At 44.9% G+C, this 18,028-nt stretch overlaps 1 protein-coding gene and 2 pseudogenes across 1 annotated transcript in view; 1 reads left to right on the top strand and 2 right to left on the bottom strand.

The window, feature by feature from the left end:
• LOC133747017 (uncharacterized) overlaps positions 1-8,321 on the top strand; it is a 37,272-nt gene extending 28,951 nt beyond the window's left edge. The window contains exons 5-7 of the mRNA XM_062175165.1: positions 7,165-7,187; positions 8,001-8,111; positions 8,278-8,321. Coding sequence (XP_062031149.1) covers positions 7,165-7,187; positions 8,001-8,111; positions 8,278-8,321 — 178 coding nt within the window. The remainder of the gene's footprint in view (positions 1-7,164; positions 7,188-8,000; positions 8,112-8,277) is intronic.
• The window catches only part of LOC133777375 (serine/arginine-rich splicing factor 3-like), a 391,636-nt pseudogene that overhangs the window by 336,658 nt on the left and 36,950 nt on the right, over positions 1-18,028 (bottom strand).
• On the bottom strand, positions 15,523-17,192 carry LOC133747016 (transcription factor 7-like 1; annotated as a pseudogene).

Genomic DNA, 18,028 nt, shown 5'->3' with positions numbered 1-18,028 from the left:
TAATCCTCTGCCTTGCGGCACCAGCACACTAGATTCTAGTCCCGGTCGGGACACTGGATTCTGTCCTGGTTGCCCCTCTTCCAGGCCAGCTCTCTGCTGTGGCCAGGGAGTGCAGTGGAGGATGGCCCAAGTGCTTGGGTCCTGCACCCCATGGGAGACCAGGAGAAGCACCTGGCTCCTGCCTTCGGATCAGCATGGCGCACCAGCCACAGTGCGCCGGCCGCAACAGCCATTGGAGGGTGAACCAACGGTAAAGGAAGACCTTTCTCTCTGTCTCTCTTTCTCACTGTCCACTCTGCCTGTCAAAAAACAAAAACAAAAACAAAACAAAACGTATGCTCCTATAGGATGCCAGGGTCACATGCACCATTGCACCACAATGTCAGCCCCACGTTATTTATTTCAGCTTCCAGGGGCTGCCTCAGAAGTTTTCCACTATACGTGTTTAGTGTAGAAGTCAGCTGATAATTCTGATGAGGTATGTGTGCATATTTAGGCAGTTAAGTTTTTTGACTTTCTTTCTTGCAGAACTTATCTTACTCTTTCCTCGTGTTTTTTTTTTTTTTTTTTTTTTTGACAGGCAGAGTGGATAGTGAGAGAGAGAGACAGAGAGAAAGGTCTTCCTTTGCCATTGGTTTACCCTCCAATGGCCGCTGCTGCCAGCGCATCGCGCTGATCCGAATCCAGGAGCCAGGTGCTTCTCCTGGTCTCCCATGCGGGTGCAGGGCCCAAGCACTTGAGCCATCCTCCACTGCCTTCCTGGGCCATAGCAGAGAGCTGGCCTGGAAGAGGGGCAACCGGGATAGAATCCGGCGCCCCAACCGGGACTAGAACCTGGTGTGCCGGCGCCACAAGGTGGAGGATTAGCCTGTTAAGCACGGCGCCGGCCTCTTTCCTTGTGTTTTTAAAGATTTATTTATTTATGTATTTGAAATGCAGAGTAACAGACAGAAAGAGTGTAGGGGCAGGGAAGATATCTTTCATCCAGAGGTTCACTCCTCAAATAGGCAGACCAGGCTAATGACAGGAGCCAAGAACTTCATTTGGATCTCCCATACAGGTGGCAGGGGCCCAAGTACTTAGGCAATCTCCTACCTTCCCAAGAACATTTACTACGTAAGGCCTTGTACAGACTGCAAAGGAAAGTAGACTTTGTCCTGCAGTTGCAGGTGGTGAGAAATGGAGCCAGTAAAAGGAGGAAGGCTTTAAACAGGAGGAAGGGAGGTGAAAGTGATAAGATTCATGTCTCGGAATAAGCCCTCTGGCTGCTGGGGATTGGAGGGTAGATACGGAGGACAGAGCTGGACTGGGGAGGTAAGTTAGGATTATTGCACAAGAAGGCTGGAAATATGAGCAAGACCTGACTCCTGGATCTACAGGTATGCAGGAACCTGACACTGGACTGGAAGTCTCTCCCTCTGTCTCTCTTTAAAGATATGCTTTTTTATTTGAAAGACACAGTAACAGAGAGAAGAGAGAGCTTCCATTCACTGGTTCAGTCTTCAAATGGCTGTGGGCCAGTGACCCAGCAGGTGGGCACTCTCTCCTTTAGCAAGAAATTGGATTTGAAGCCAACCAGTCAGGACCCAAACTGGCACTTTTAAATGGGATACCAGCATTGCTAGTAAAAGCTTAAGCTGTTGTAGTACAATGTCTGCCTTTGCCCCAAATGTTCTGAAATAGCATCCCTAGTCATTAAATCTGCACTTTTTACCTCCTTGATCTGTACGTAAACAGGAGAGTTTCCTCTAATAAAATTCCTCAAATGTTTGACTTTCTCCTTTAGAGGTTTTTTCAATCCAGATTCTGTTTTTTATTATTTTATTTTATTTATTTACTTGAAAGGCAGAGTTACAGAGGGCAAGAGGCAGAGAGAGAGAGAGAGAGAGAGAGAGAGAGAGAGAGAGAGAGGTCTTCTATCTACTGGTTCACTCTCCAAAAAGCCACCACCACCACAGTTGGGCCAATCTGAAGCCAGGACCTTCTTCCTGGTCTCCCACACAGATGCAGGGGCTCAAGGACTTGGGACATCTTCTACTGCTTTCCCAGGCCATAGCAGAGAACTGCATCAGAAGTGGAGCAGCCAGGACTCGAACCCAGCACCCACATGGGATGCCAGCACTACAGGTGGTAGCTTTACCCAGTATGCCACAACACAGGATCCCGCCTTTTATTTTGATAGCTCTTCAGTTTTCCAAATAGCTGTGTAGTAAATTTTGTTTGAATTTCGTTTTTTTTTTCTTTCAAAGGTCCATCTTGTCAAACATCCTGTCATCACCAGATACTTTTCAGTTGTTGATAGTTTAAATCTGTCTCTTGTATTCTACACATAATCTCACTTGTCTTTATTCATACATTCATTACCTGTACCCTGCAGTATTACTTTAGGTGGTCTCACATCTTTCTTTTGTAGAGAAGTTGCATTTCTTGCATAATAATCCATACAAAGAAATAGAGAAATAGGTCTACATGTCAGATTTTGCTGATTTCCTTTTTATAAATGGCCTGAGTGATCCTTTGTTGGCCTGTTTATTGTAGCATTTTAAATGATTGTGGCTTATGAAGTCATCTTTTTTTTAAAAAAAGATTTTATTTATTTATTTAAGAGAGAGTTGCAGACAGGGGAGAAATAGGAAATTCTTCCATTTGCTGGTTCACTCCCCAGGTGGCTGCAATGGCTGGTACTGGGCTGATTCGGAGCCAGGAACCAGGAGCTTCTTCCAGGTCTCCCATGTGGGTATGGGGGCCCAAGGACTTGGGCCTCCTTCTACTGCTTTCTAAGGCCAGAGCAGAGAGCTGGGTCAGAAGAGGAGCATCTAGGACATGAACTGGCACCTATATGGGATGCTGACACTGCAGGTAGAGCCTTAGCCTACTACACCACAGAGCCAGCCCCAGAAGTCATCTTTTAAAAAATATTTGTGGGGGCCAGCACTGTCCTGTAGAAGGCTAAGTCTCTGCCTGCAATGTGGACATCTCACTTGGGTACTGGTTCGAGTCTTGGCTGCTCCACTTCTTATCCAGCTCCCCACTAATGCACTTGGGAAAGCAGCAGCAGATGGTTCAGTTGCTTAGGCCATTGCACCAAAATGGGAATCCAGGAAGAAGCTCCTGACTCCTGGCTTTGTCCTGGCCCAGCCCTGGCCATTGTTGCCATTCCGGGAGAGAACCAGTGGATTGAAGATTGATCTCTCCTGTCTTTCGTTCTCTCCTTCTTTGATCTTTCCCTTTCAAATAAATAAAGCTTTTAAGAAACTTATGTGTTTGAAGAGTTAAAGAGAGAGGGAGGGAGACAGAGAGATCTTCCATCTACTGGTTCACTCCCTAAGTGACCTTAATGCAAGGGATATGGGCCAGGCCAAAACCAGGAGCTAGCAACTCCATCCACATCTCTCACATGGGTGGCAGGGGCTCAAGCACTTGGCCCATTCTCCATTGCCTTCCCAGGTGCATTATAAAGCAGCTAGATCAAAAGTAGAGCAACCAGGACTTGAACAAGTGCCCATACAGGATGCCACTATCATAGGCCATGGCTTAAGCAAGCCCCTGTGCCACAATGTCAGCCCCAAGTAGTCATCTCTTACTTGAAACTCACATTATACCTCTTTATGTATCATATGATAATTGTATATTACTCTACTTCCAGTTATCTGTGCCCAGCTTTTATATCATGATTGTCATAGATTTTACTCCGATGTATTACAAGCCCTTAAATATATTTGTTTCTGTCTTCAAGTGGTCAATGACTTTTTAAAACGCTTGAAAATAAAAATAAAATATATCTGTACTCCCATGTTACTATTTCCAACCTCCATTCATATTTTCCCAGATTACTGCTTTATTTGTTGGTTTATTGTTTTTTTGGAAATGGTATGCCTTTTTATAATTATTATCATGTGATGTTTTTATTTGTTGTTTTGGCTGTGTGAAGTGTGGGAATCAGAAAAGTCACACTCTCCCATTCCTGAAGTGACACTCAGGTGCAGTGGTTCCTCAGAGGAATGAAGGAATTCAGAAGCATGTTCACATTCACATCCCCATTTGTTGTTTTGGCTGTGTGAAGTGTGGGAATCAGAAAAGTCACACTCTCCCATTCCTGAAGTGACACTCAGGTGCAGTGGTTCCTCAGAGGAATGAAGGAATTCAGAAGCATGTTCACATTCACATCCCCAGTTGTTACTGTAAAAGCATCCACTGAAATGAGCCAAGAAATGATCAGGTTGTAGGTCTACCGTGTGGTGGCAGGAACACAAGTGCTTGAGCTTGCTACTGCCTTCTCAAGACCCGCACTAGCAGGAAGTTAGTCCTCAGAGCTGGGCCATGGGCATCCTAATGCCTGTTTTAAGTTCTCCTCTCCTTATGGTGACTTTTAAATGTTACATTTAGATCCTTTTGATTTTTTGACTCACCCTAGAAGAAAATATCAGGAGGTTCTTGGGTTTGTAGGTATGAATTACATAATGATCATGATCATTTATATTATGTTTCTCTTTGAAATGACTACCAGCACTAACAGAATGATCATGCTCATGCAGCATCCTTATTTGCCATTATTGCCCCCCATGATGCTGTTTTGGGGGCTAAGATGTGTTCTGCTTATTATGTTGAGATGTAATGCTCATTCTACTACTATGTCCTTTTCTTCCTTTATCAGTGATCATTGTTTTTTTTCTCAGATTCTGTACTCTCTCATTTTCTGCTTTTTAAATTTTTTTTTACTTCATCACAGAATTGTTTTAATAGAAACAAGAAAACAGAACTAATCTAAAGTGCTGTACTATAGCATTGCTTAGACTGTGCTGCACACACAAGTATTTTATAGAACAAACTGTGTAGAATAATATTTAATGACATGAAAATTACATGTAAAAGTTAGTGAAAAAATATGCTGTTTATATATATGCAGACATACACACACACACTGTGATCTCAATCATTAAAACTATATATAAATATCTGTACTCATAGCATTACTTTAAGGAGTCTATGAAAAAATGGGAGTAAAGATGAAATTTATTTAGGGGCAAAATGTTTTGAAACCCACGCACATGAGGATGTCTTCAAAGATTTTGTAGAAAAATGTATGTTATAAAAAAACCTATTGGGCCAGCGCCGTGGCTCAACAGGCTAATCCTCCACCTTGCGGCGCTGGCACACCGGGTTCTAGTCCCAGTCGGGGCGCCGGATTCTATCCTGGTTGCCCCTCTTCCAGGCCAGCTCTCTGCTATGACCCGGGAAGGCAGTGGAGGATGGCCCAAGTGCTTGGGCCCTGCACCCGCATAGGAGACCAGGAGAAGCACCTGGCTCCTGGCTTCGGATCAGCGCTATGCACCGGCCGCAGCGGCCATTGGAGGGTGAACCAATGGCAAAAAGGAAGACCTTTCTCTCTGTCTCTCTCTCACTATCCACTCTGTCAAAAAAAAAAAAAAACTATCAATGGATTTAATTTTTTTTTTTTTTACAGGCAGAGTAGACAGTGAGAGAGACAGAGAGAAAGGTCTTCCTTTGCCGTTGGTTCACCCTCCAATGGCCGCCGTGGCCAGTGTGCTGCGGCCAGCGCACCCCGCTGATCCAAAGCCAGGAGCCAGGTGCTTCTCCTGGTCTCCCATGCGGGTACAGGGCCCAAGCACTTGGGCCATCCTCCACTGCACTCCCGGGCTATAGCAGAGAGCTGGCCTGGAAGAGGGGCAACCGGGACAGAATCTGGCACCCCGACAGGGACTAGAACCCAGTGTGCCAGCACTGCTAGGTGGAGGATTAGCCTACTGAGCCGTGGTGCCAGCCTCAATAGATTTAATATTTTTCAATGAAATAATTTTATATTTTAATTCCATTTTCCACAAACTTTTTGAATTAAACTTGTATTTCTTTATTTTAAGTGTTTTATGAATAGAAAGAGAACACAGTATATATTTTTTTAAAGGATTTATTTTATTTATTTGAAAGACACACAGAGAGAGGTAGAACCAGAGAGAGAGAAGTTTTCCATCTGCTGGTTCACTCCTCAGATGACCACAACATCCAGAGCTGAGCTGATCCAAAGCCAGAAGCCAGGTCTTCCACAGGGGTGCCGGAGTCCAAGAACTTGGGCCATCTTCTACTGCTTTCCCAGGCCATAGCAGAGAGCCAGATTGGAAGTGGAGGAGCCAGGACTTGAACTGGCACCTATATGGGATGCTGGCACTACAGGTTGGGGCTTTTTTTTTTTTTTGACAGGCAGAGTGGATAGTGAGAGAGAGAGACAAAAGTCTTCCTTTTCCGTTGGTTTACCCTCCAATGGCCGCTGCTGCCAGCGCATTGCGCTGATCTGAAGCCAGGAGCCAGGTGCCTCTCCTGGTCTCCCATGCGGGTGCAGGGCCCAAGGACTTGGGCCATCCTCCACTGCCTTTCCGGGCCACAGCAGAAAGCTTGACTGGAAGAGGAGCAACCAGGACAGAATCTGGTGCCCTGACCGGGACTAGAACCTGGGGTGCTGGCGCTGCAGGTGGAGGATTAGCCTATTGAGCCACGGCACCGGCCATAGGCTGGAGCTTTAACCCACTGCACCACAGTACCAGCCCCAGAGTATGCATTTCATAGGTACAGTTCCAAGAAGACAATTATATTTCCCTCACTCCCTTGATAATTCCCCAACCCCCTTCTTATCTCCCCTTTCTTCATCAGGTTTTGCAAAATCATTATTTTAATCCACTCCGTTCACAGGCTTAACTCACCACTAATCATAGTATTTAACAAGTATGTTAGCTTCCTCTTCAGTCATTTCATTCACTCTGATGATGTCAAGTATCATTGGCAGCTTAGATCTCTCTGTCTTCCTCCCCCACCCCTTGATCTGCAGGTTATTTGTCAGTTTTCTTTTGAATTTCTTCACAAATTTGACCAAAGAAACTTCAAAAACGATGTGTCCAAATTCAATCTCATTTCTTTGTATCATATCCTTTGTTTTTCCTAATTTCAATTTACAGTACAAGGTCTGCCTGGTCCTTCATGCACATGGCATGGAATTAAACTCTGTTTGTTCTGCAGAACAAATTAGTACTGAATTCCCTTCCTGTTCTCTCATTTTTTGCTTTTTATAGTGAGTTACCTTCTCTCCTTATTGGTGACTGCCAGGTTGGGTAGTGGTCATGTCTTTGAATTCTTCCCTTTTCATTGTCCATTTAGCTCTTTACCATTTTCCTTCCAGGGTATGATTTTAAAATGTCAATTTGGTCAAGTAGTCAAGTACCTTACTACTTTTACTGGTCCCTCACCCAGTTATCTCCACTCTGTAATTTAGGTGGTTGGAACAGTTGTAATTATTTTATTGAAAAAAATATAGGCAGTCTTATGAACATATTTTGGTTTATAAACAATTTTACAAAAGGAACACATAACATTTATATTGTTGAAATTAGGTCAAGTATGTAAGTGAAGAGTCACTCAATTATTAGTTCCTTGGATACTGTTATTGCCTTTATCTGACCTCACAGCCCAGGAATACCCAGCTGTGATGCTATATGCAGTATCATTCTACTGGCCTCTGTTATTTGTGCTTGCCCCTTCTGATTTATGTTGCATGATAGTCATGAACACATCATTGCAGATCTAGCCACCATTGGTGTTTTATTAAATTGTAACCTGATGATATAAAAAATCCATTTTTAAAACAAAATTTATTACCCATATCTACATTGAACATATATCTCTTAGTTCATCTAACATGTTATTTCAGGTGTGTGTACTTATGTCTAGAGACTGCATTGTGTGCTCCTTTCAGAGACATTGGGAAGAAAGTTCTGGATATATAGGGAATTTCTACTATAGTGATATTAGAATTATAGAATTAATAGAGTCAAAGTAGCTTCATTGTGATTCTGCTTTCTGTTTTTTTCCCTTTTTGTTTCTAAACACTGTACAAATTAAGGTGCATCTTAGTAAGAGGCATATAAAATACACTGGGAAGCATGCACTCCCTGGCATCCAGAATGGATATGTTGAAGAGACATGTGCTGTCACAGGTGTTGCTGACCTAACTGTGGACTTTGAGGACTGGCAGGACCTGGACAGTGCTCCGAGGACTCTGTACACGGATGTGATGATGGAGAGCTTCAGCAGCCTGCTGTCCTTGGGTGAGTGACACTCCTCAGTCAACCCCAGTTGGGCCACATTTTTCCCATTTAGCAAATAAGTAACTTATAAAGCGCATTGCTGTTTAGGCCTAGGAGTTAGTGCTTACAGAATGTGAGTATTCACACTCTACAGCAAAGGATTCACATTGACCTTTTTCTCACACAGATCCCGAAGTCAAGCTGTTGTCTTTCAAGAACCTGACTTACTGAGTTGACAAAGTCCTACGTTACCAGGATTGTGTGTTACCAAACTTGAGGTGGTCTTCAAGATGGAGTGAGGAGCAGAGCCATGAATGGTAGAAGAAGTTCTCAATCAGAGCCTCCCAGGTCAGTCAGCACCTACTGGGTAGGAGGCTGGGTCAGGAGAGCTCAGCAGGTGTTCATTGTGTAGAGCTCCTTTCACTGTTTCCCCAGGTCCCAGCCGTAAGTACAGCTGATTTCAAGCATTAGACATAGGCATTCTACTGCCCCTAATGAAGGTTCCTCTGTATTCATCCCTCATCCTTGTTTTTTCTAGTTGATGGACATTTTCTTAGACTTACCAAGAATGCAGTCCACTTAAGGTTCTGCGAAGGATTTTTTCTAGGTTAGGTGCATTCTCCAAATCCTAACTTGTCCTGTTCTCCACTTTCATACATATCTTCCTTCAGGAATTGATAAATAAATAAATTATAACCAAAAGGGGTCCAAGAACAAGCCCCCGTGTAAGTCAGGATGCAAAGAAGGCTTAACATAAAAACACAGAAAAGGCTGTTTCTAGACTCACCAAGAGAACCGGGAAATTCTGGATGGCAAGGCCATATGGGAACCTATGGATTCATATTGAAGGACTCAGATTTGAATGGGGTCATTTGAAATTAGTATTCTTCCTTCTTTTTCAAAATTACTGTGAAACAACCATGAGATAAGAAGTGTATAGAAGTCCCAGTTTTCTGTGAAAGCAGGAGGCAACTGAAGCTTCAATATAGAAATCAGTGAGTTATCAAGCAGGAGTGTGTGATCTAGGAATTGAGAGAACACCAGGGCTGTTGATCTCACAATCAGCTGGAAACCCGTTTTCAACAAAGGTGAACCCTACTGGGTGGCAGAACCGAATCCCTTAAACCCATATGGAGAGGGTTCCCAAGGTGGTAGGTTGGGATGTTCCTATACTCATTACAGTTCTGAAATTGTGAAGATATCAGGTTTCCTTAGGCATTTTAAAGGAACTTTCAACATTTACTGTGTGGAGGAAGAGATTTTTCATTTGAAAAACCCCACAGTCAACTTTGCCCAGGGGGGACTGAAAATGATACAGCCATAGTTGCAAATCCTGTTGCTAAGCTATGCACCTGTTCAGAGGACAGACACATGTCTCTCTCTCACACCTGGAAGCAATTGGTCTAGGACATATATGCCATATTTAATGCTGAAAAATTAACAAAGGAGAAGAAAACACTATTTTGTGAGGAAAAACTACTGGAGAAAAGAACAGAAAAAGCAAATGGTTGCTAAAAAGCTGTCAACTTAATACACCAGCATTTGATAGGCACTGGGAGATTATTTAATGGATTAAATGTTTCTCCACTTTTAAAAATGTTTATTTATTATGTTCATCTATAGGAAAAGCAGAAGGACATTGATAGACCTGAGAGACAGATCCTCTATTTGCTGCTTCTCTCCTCAAGTGCCTCCTACAGCCAAAAGGAGACCAGGACAATGCTAGGCTCCTGAAGTCCCCTGAAGGTCTGCCACATGGGTGGCATGGATTCAAGTACTTGAGCCACCATCTCCTGCCTTCCCTGCTGTGCATTAGCTAAAACCTGCATTGGAAGGAGTGTAGACAAGAATTGAACCAGCACTGCGATACAGAATGTGAACATCCCGAGTGGTGGCTTAACCTGCTCCACTACACCTATTCTACCATTTTTTTCTTTTTCTTTTTAAATATTTATTTTATTTATTTGAAAGACAGAGTTACATAAAGAAATAGAGCCAGGCAGAGAGGTCTTCCATCTGCTGGTTCACTCCCCAAATGGCCACAAAAGCCAGAGCTGAGCTGATCCAAAGCCAGGAGCTTCTTCTAGGTGTCCCACGTGGGTGCAGGGACTTGGGCCATCTTCTACTGCTTTCCCAGGCCATAGCAAAGAGCTGGATAGGAGGTGGAGCATCTGAGACTCGAACCAGTGCTCATATGGAATGCTGGCCCTGCAGGCCGGGGCTTTAATCCACTGCACCACAGCACCAGCCCCTAGTTCACCATTTTTTCAAAGAAAAAGAGCATGATGATGCAGCAGGTTTAGCCACATGTGATGCCCATATTCTATATTGAGTGCTAGTCTGAATTCTAGGTGCTCTACTTCTTCACCAGTTCCCTGCTTAAGTTTAAACAATCAACAAAACAATAGTCATAATTTTTAGCATTTGTTTCAATATGTGATGTAAACAGTTTTCCTCTGTCCTATTCCAGGCTACCGATTTTTTATAAATGAACATGGCACTGGGAAGAGATACTCAGTTGTGCACCATTATTTACTATTTACACCATGCTAATACAATAGGCATAATCTCAAGATGGATAGCAGTAAAATAAATAGTGAGTGATGATTTTTTAAATATTTATGTGTTTGCCTGAAAGGCAGATTTATATATAGAGAGGGAAAGACACAGAGTGAATCTTCCATCTGCTGGTGCACTTGCCAAATGGTTGAAACACGTGTGTCTGATTCAGGCTGAAGCCAGCAGCCAGGAAGTCCTCCCACATCTCCCATGTGCTCGGCAGGTACCAAAGTACGTAGACCACCTTCCACTGCTTTCCTAGGTGCGTTAACAGGGAGCTGGATCAGAAGCAAAGCATCCAGAACTTGAACAGTGCTCATATAGATGCCAGCACTTCAGGCAGAAGCTTAACCCTGTATACTGGAACGCCAGCCCTGGAAGTGATGATTTAGAGTAGGTTTTCTTTTTTTTTTTTTATTTTAAGTTTATATAAACTCTTATTTTAAATAAGAGCTATGCTGAACAACTGACTAGTAAATTTCAAAGTACTTGAGGAACGAGCTGTCAAAATGAATATTAAGAGGCTGGTGCTGTGGCACAGTGGGTTAACGTCCTGGCCTGAAGCGCCAGCATCCCATATGGGTGCTGGTTTGAGATCTGGCTGCTCCACTTCAGATCCAGCTCTCTGCTATGGCCTGGGAAAGCAGTAGAAGATGGCCCAAATCCTTGGGCTCCTGCACCCGTGTGGGAGACCTGGAAGAAACTTTTGGCTCCTGCCTTCGGATCCTCCCAGCTCTGGCCATTGTGGCCATCTGGGGAGTGAACCATCAATGGAAGACCTTTCTCTCTCTCTCTCTCTCTCTCTCTCTCTCTCTCTCTCTCTCTGCCTCTCCTCTCTCTGTGTAACTTTGACTTTCAAATAGATAAATAAATCTTTTTAAAAATATTAATTTATGGCCGGCGCCATGGCTCAACAGGCTAATCCTCCACCTAGCGGTGCCGGCACACTGGGTTCTAGTCCCGGTCGGGGCACTGGATTCTGTTCCGGTTGCCCCTCTTCCAGGCCTGCTTTCTGCTATGGCCCGGGAGTGCAGTGGAGGATGGCCCAAGTGCTTGGGCCCTGCACCCCATGGGAGACCAGGATAAGCACCTGGCTCAGCGCGGTGTGCCGGCCGCAGCAGCCATTGGAGGGTGAACCAATGGCAAAGGAAGACCTTTCTCTCTGTCTCTCTCTCTCTCACTGTCCACTCTGCCTGTCAAAAATAAAAAAAAATTGGCCGGCGCCGTGGCTCAACAGGCTAATCCTCCGCCTTGCGGCGCCGGCACACCGGGTTCTAGTCCCGGTCGGGGCACCGATCCTGTCCCGGTTGCCCCTCTTCCGGGCCAGCTCTCTGCTGTGGCCAGGGAGTGCAGTGGAGGATGGCCCAAGTGTTTGGGCTCTGCACCCCATGGGAGACCAGGATAAGCACCTGGCTCCTGCCATCGGAACAGCGCGGTGCACCGGCCGCAGCGCGCTACCGCGGCGGCCGTTGGAGGGTGAACCAACGGCAAAAGGAAGACCTTTCTCTCTGTCTCTCTCTCTCTCACTGTCCACTCTGCCTGTCAAAAATAAAAAAAAAAATTAAAAAATAAAAAAATATTAATTTATTTCAGAAAAAACACTAAGTATTTCTCTACTCTTATGCCTTACTAATTTTTTAGGCATTTTCTATGCATTCTGATGGTACAGTTACCTAAAAAACACTATATTTAACTTAATTACCAGATTTGTTGTTAAAATGGTCTCCTTCCTTTACTCAGGTAATCATTATATTGGGATCTATTTTATTAAAAGTATTATAATGTTTTTTTCTTGATAATATAACTAAGACATTTTCACTATTACAGCTTACCAGCTTACCAGCTATGCCACAGTGCTGGCCCCAAATTTGTTTTTTAATATGAAAATTCTCAGTGTAGTCCTTCTATCTACTGACACTATTTCTTACAGTATTTTGGTAATTGATATGATTTTTTAAACTATTTTCTGGAAAATTTCTCAATATGATCTTAATGTTTCAGTAGTTTTCATTATCTCTTCTTATCACTATAGTATTAATCCTGGCAAATTACCCATTTCTTCTTGTACTAATTGCAATACATTTTATTTCATCACGTGCATCTCTTTACTTTTGGGTTTTTTTTTTCCCTTCAGAATTATAACTATCACCTGTACATACATCTAATACTCTAGTGTAAATTAGTCCTAGCATTGAAATCCTGTGGACCTTATGGTTGGCTTAGTCATTTTGAGGTTCTCAGTTATCTCAAAACTGTGTAAGTTGTCCTGACCATTTTCATGTGCTATTTTTCTGAGTCATCTTATGGCTGCTAGCTTATTCTTTCTAGGTCATATTTCTTTTCTGGATTTCTATTGGACTCTAAAATTTCCTGTGATTTTTGAAAGGCTCAATGGAGTAGTTCAAGATACCATCATCTTTCACTTATGATTATTCCTATAAAAATCTAATTTTTAATTTTCTTTTCCTTTGAAAAGTCTATTTTTATTTTCCATTTTAAAAAAATTTTAATAATCATTTTTTCAGAAGGTGCTTTTATATCTGCTTGTCAGTATGTTATTATTCCTACCAGATTAGGCATCTTGTCTCACAACAATGAAATATATTCTATTTCATAAAATGTGTATCCTTTCACTTATTGGTTATGTATTTCATGATATAAAATCACCTGTGTATTCTTTAATATCCTAGCCTAAGCCAATACTGGTGAACCTCTGACCATCTCGTTTATAGTTTATTTTTGGTGGCATCGTTGTCTCCCTCAAAATTCTATAACTTGTACTGGAAACAATCCTGCATATATATTTTCAGAAAAATCTGGGGTCTGTCTTATAATTCACCCCTTTCAAAATGTATTTTTTGTGTATTCTCAAACTCTGTGAGAATTTACCTTTGGTTCCAAAGTTTCAGTAGAGTAGTTCTGGATTCTGGCACATTCTCTCAATCATTATTCAGGTGAGTGGTGTGCTAATTCCTTGATTTATGCTTCCTGACAAAAATTTAATTTCTTTTCCCTTTTTAGTTTTATATTATTTTCAAATTTTTATTATTTATTTTAAACTTGCAAACAAATACTGTGAGACACTATTACAAGTTTCCATGTACCACTGAGCCTATCTCTCCTATTAATTTCTCATATTATTACATTTGTCACAATTAATGAATCAAACAACTATTCCTGAAGTTTATAATCCAAATTCACATTATCGGGGCTGGCGCTGTGGCGCAGTGGGTTAAAGCCCTGGCCTGAAGCACCAGCATCTCCTATGAGCACTGGTTCGAGTCCCAGCTGCTCCACTTCCCATCCAGCATTCTGCTATGACCTGGGAAAGTGGCAGAAGATGGCCCAAGTCCTTGAGCCCCTACACCCATGTGGGAGACCTGGAGGAAGCTCCTGGCTCCTGACTTCTGATCAGCGCAGCTCTGGCTGTTGCGGATATCTGGGGAGTAAACCAGCAGATGGAAGACCTCTCTCTCTCTGTCTCTACCTCTCTCTGTAACTCTTTCAAACAAATAAAATAAATATTTTTAAAAAATTCACATTATCCCTTTAACCAAGTTCATACTCTAGTAATTAACATTCTGTGTTCAGACTGAGTTATTTTAATTTCAGCTTATTTCACTCAACATGATGCACTCCATTTTGCTACAAATGACAGTATTTCATTCTTTTTATAGTTGAGCAATATTTTATCATGTATATATACCACATTTTATTTATCCATAAATTTTATGAGGTACATATTTTGACTATTGTGATCAGTTCTGCTATAAACATGGTGGAGCAAGTATCCCTTTGATACAATGAGTTCAAATATTGAGTTTTTACCCAGTAGTGGGATTGTTGTATCATACAAAAATTCTATTTCTAGATTTCTAAGATGTCTCAAACTGTTTTCTTTTTTTAAAAAGGTCTTGCAACTGCAATTTTATTTTGTAAAAATAACCAACTGGGAGTTTAAATTGCTCCAAAAACCATAAAAACAAAACAAAATACACATGGAAGAAGCATGAGAGGTGAGGGGGACAGGGAGGAGGGTCCTTAGAGCTTTGGCAGATTGTGCTAGCACTGACCCAGGTGGCAGGAACCAGGCCCTGCAGCCAGGGCCTGTCTGCCACGCTGGGACCATGAGGGGCAGAACCTGACAGGTAAGGGGCAAGGGGGAGGACACAGACCTCTTCACTGAGGAAGTGGCAGGCACCTTGAGTCCCTTTAATTGTGGTGGGGGGACCGGTTCAGAGGACCTCCTTCCCCACCAACAGCTGGGGGCTGGTGGGGTGGGGCCCACCGAGGGAGCAGGGATGCTGGTGGAAACCAATCAGGCTGAGAAGTCTTCTCACAAGGTGACGGCCTCACACTGGGCAGGGGACAGGAGGACACAGGGGAAGGCCCCTGATACTGCGCCCATGGTAAGAGCTTGGGCCAGGAAACAGGAGACGTCCAGGAATGGATCCAGAAGAAGAGGTACCAGGCTAGAAATCACAGCAATGGCAAACATGCAGATGGAGTAGGGGGAACCGAACAGGTGGGGTGGATGAGAAGAGAGAGGGCAGCAGGGAAGAGAAAGAGGTAGAGAGAAGGTGTCTTCTGCCCAGGTCCATCCACCACAGCACACACGGGAAGAATAACACACTACTTTTCCGTTCTCATAAAGATTTTGTTGTTGTTTTGTTTTGTTTTTTAGAAAAACCTTAAGATCAGCTACTGGTTACATCTACAAAATGCAAAGTGCTCTTGTTATCAGTCACTTTACACAACAGTCCAGAATGGTCAAATAGTGACCAATAAAGTTTTCCCTTTTTTTTTTTTGTTTTCTTCTGAATCATTACTACTAGGTGAGTCATGTGACAGCCTGCATAGTTCGGGGGGCAGCTTAGTGGGCAGACTTGGTGACCAAGGAAACAGGCTGGGCCTAGAGCATGGGGAGGGTCTGGTGGGCATGCAGCGTGGCCGGGAAAGAGGGGGGAGAGGTCAGCAGAGCGGTGGGCACGGACCCCAGCGGGAGGGCCGGGACAGGAGGGGAGGCTGGCTGCCCCTCTGGCTGGAGGATGTGGCTGCAGCCTTGGCTGCCCGGATGGCAGCCGAGAGCAGAGCCAGCTGGGCCCGGGTCTCTGGCTCGGTGGTGAGGGAGAGGGGCTGGGCTTGCTTGGAGTGGGTGGCAGCAGGGGCTGCTAGTGAGGCCAAGGCCGCGGAGGGGGTCCAACATGTTGCCGTGGGAGGAGGCAGGGCTGTCACAGGGCCTCTCGGGGGGCAGGTACTGGACACGTGGCTTCTTGCTCTTGGAGGCCAGGGCACCCTCTGCCTCTTGGACGTGCCGCTGTGACTGTGACTGTGTCTGCATCTGCAACAGCGGCTTCTCTGGCTTCCTCTTTTGTTACCGTAGTTGTCCCGGGCCGACCAGGTCGGGTAGAGCTGGGAGTGAAGCTGCCGCTCCTTCCCGGCCAGCTCCTAGTACCTGGCCTGTTCTTCCCGGGACAGGTTGTGCCACTTCCTCCCCAGCATCTGGTTGATGGCGCACTCTCCTTCAGGGTGCACTCGGCCACCACCTTGGCCCTCATCTCCTTCATATACAACATGAAGGCGTTCAGGGGCTTGTTTATGTGGGGTTTCTTCTCCTCCTTCTTCACGGTCACGGGTGACTTCGCGCTCACTGCGGGGCTCAGGCTGGGAGGTGCTGGCTCCTGCTTGACAGTGGTGGGGTGCGGGATCCCTGAGATGGGCAGGCCAGGATGGGCGGGGGCCACCAGGCTGGAAACCAGGCTGGACTTTGAGGAGTTCATGGCGAGGGTAGGGTATGGGTGCCAGAAGCCACCAGGCGGAAGGGAGTACACGGGCTGTCCTTGCTGTGGGAGGAGCCAGCCGAGGGGGTGGGGGATTTGACAGCTCCCAGAGACGGTGGGTAATACGATGACAGCTCCAGGTGAGGGGGCTGGGAATTCCTGTCTTTGGATCGATCTCTGGGGAGAGGTGCGTTGGAGGGCAGCCGGGGGAGAAGTGGTCATTGCTGTAGGTGATGAACGGTGTCAACGGGTGCATGTGATGTGGGTGCTGCTCAACAGGAACTTTATTGGACAAGTGTGCTGGAGACGGTGACCTCGCATCTTTGACTGTGGCACTGGAGGGGACGTCGAGGAGGGGCCATTTCATCTGCAGGTACGTGCACGCTCCTCCCGGAGACAGGGGTCCGTTGGAGAGGTGGGGGCTGCTCAGGTCCGGGGTCATCAGGAAGGGGTACCCAGGGTAAGGGGCCCTAGAAGAACGCGCCATCCTGGGGCCTCCTCACTTCAGCGAAATAGTCCCGCAGCTTCTGGAAAACGTCCCTGGAGGGCTGTGGGCACCTCTCCGCCTCTGAGTCCGAGCTGCTGCTCTGGTTCTCCGACTCATTGACCAGGGACGACTTGACTTCATCTAGGTCCCGCTGCGTCGAGGCGCTGTCGCTGCTCGGCTCCTGCTCCTCGCTCCCTCGTCCTGGAAGGGGATCAGCTCGTCGTTCGCTCTGAGGTCGTCCACTCCGCTGGCCGCACCTCCGCCGAGCTCGGGCATGGTGGGTCCACGCGGGCCGGGGCCGCTGCTTTCGGAGCCCCTGGCCACCTGTGCTCTGCCCGGCCCGGCGCCCCTCCTTCCCGCTGATTTTTAGTTATGGATATAATCTCATAGTAATCCTTTATTGTATAAGGGAACCCCCAAATATTTTCTCCCATCCTGTCAGATTTTTCTTCACTCTATTGATTTTGCTCTATTTCTTTTGCTGTGCAGAAGCTCCTGAATTTGATATAAATCCATTTGCCTAGTTTCTTTGGTTTCCTGTGCTTTTCGGATCTTATACAAGAAGTCTGTTTCTCCTTCTATTTTCTTTCATCAGTTTCAGGTTTTAATTTGATCCACCATGAGTTGATTTTGTATGTAATGAGAGATTAGTAACTAACTTCATTCTTCTTCATATATTCATTTGCTTTTACAAGAACCATTTCTTCAATGTATGTTCTGGCAACTTTGTGAAAAATCAATTGCCCAGGGGCCAGCATTATTGGCATAACTGGTAAAGCCGCCGCCTGAAGTGCTGGCATCCCATATGGGTGCAGATTCAAGTCCCAGCTGCTCCACTTCTGATCCAGCTCTCTGCTATGGCCTGGGAACAGTAGAAGATGGCCCAAGACTTTGAGGCCGGGGCCTGCGCCTGCATGGGAGACCCAGAAGAAGCTCCTAGCTTCTGGCTTCGGATCAGTCCAGCTCTAGCCATTGCAGCCATTTTGGGGAGTGAACAGCAGATGGAAGACTTCTCTCTCTGCCTCTCTGTGATTCAGCCTTTCAAATAAATAAATAAATCTTTTAAAAATTTGAATGAACATGAATTAATTTCTGGACTCTTTATTCTATTC

Source organism: Lepus europaeus, chromosome 18, assembly GCF_033115175.1.
Source record: "Lepus europaeus isolate LE1 chromosome 18, mLepTim1.pri, whole genome shotgun sequence".
NCBI lineage: Eukaryota > Metazoa > Chordata > Mammalia > Lagomorpha > Leporidae > Lepus > Lepus europaeus.
This window is presented reverse-complemented; position numbering and strand designations above follow the sequence as displayed.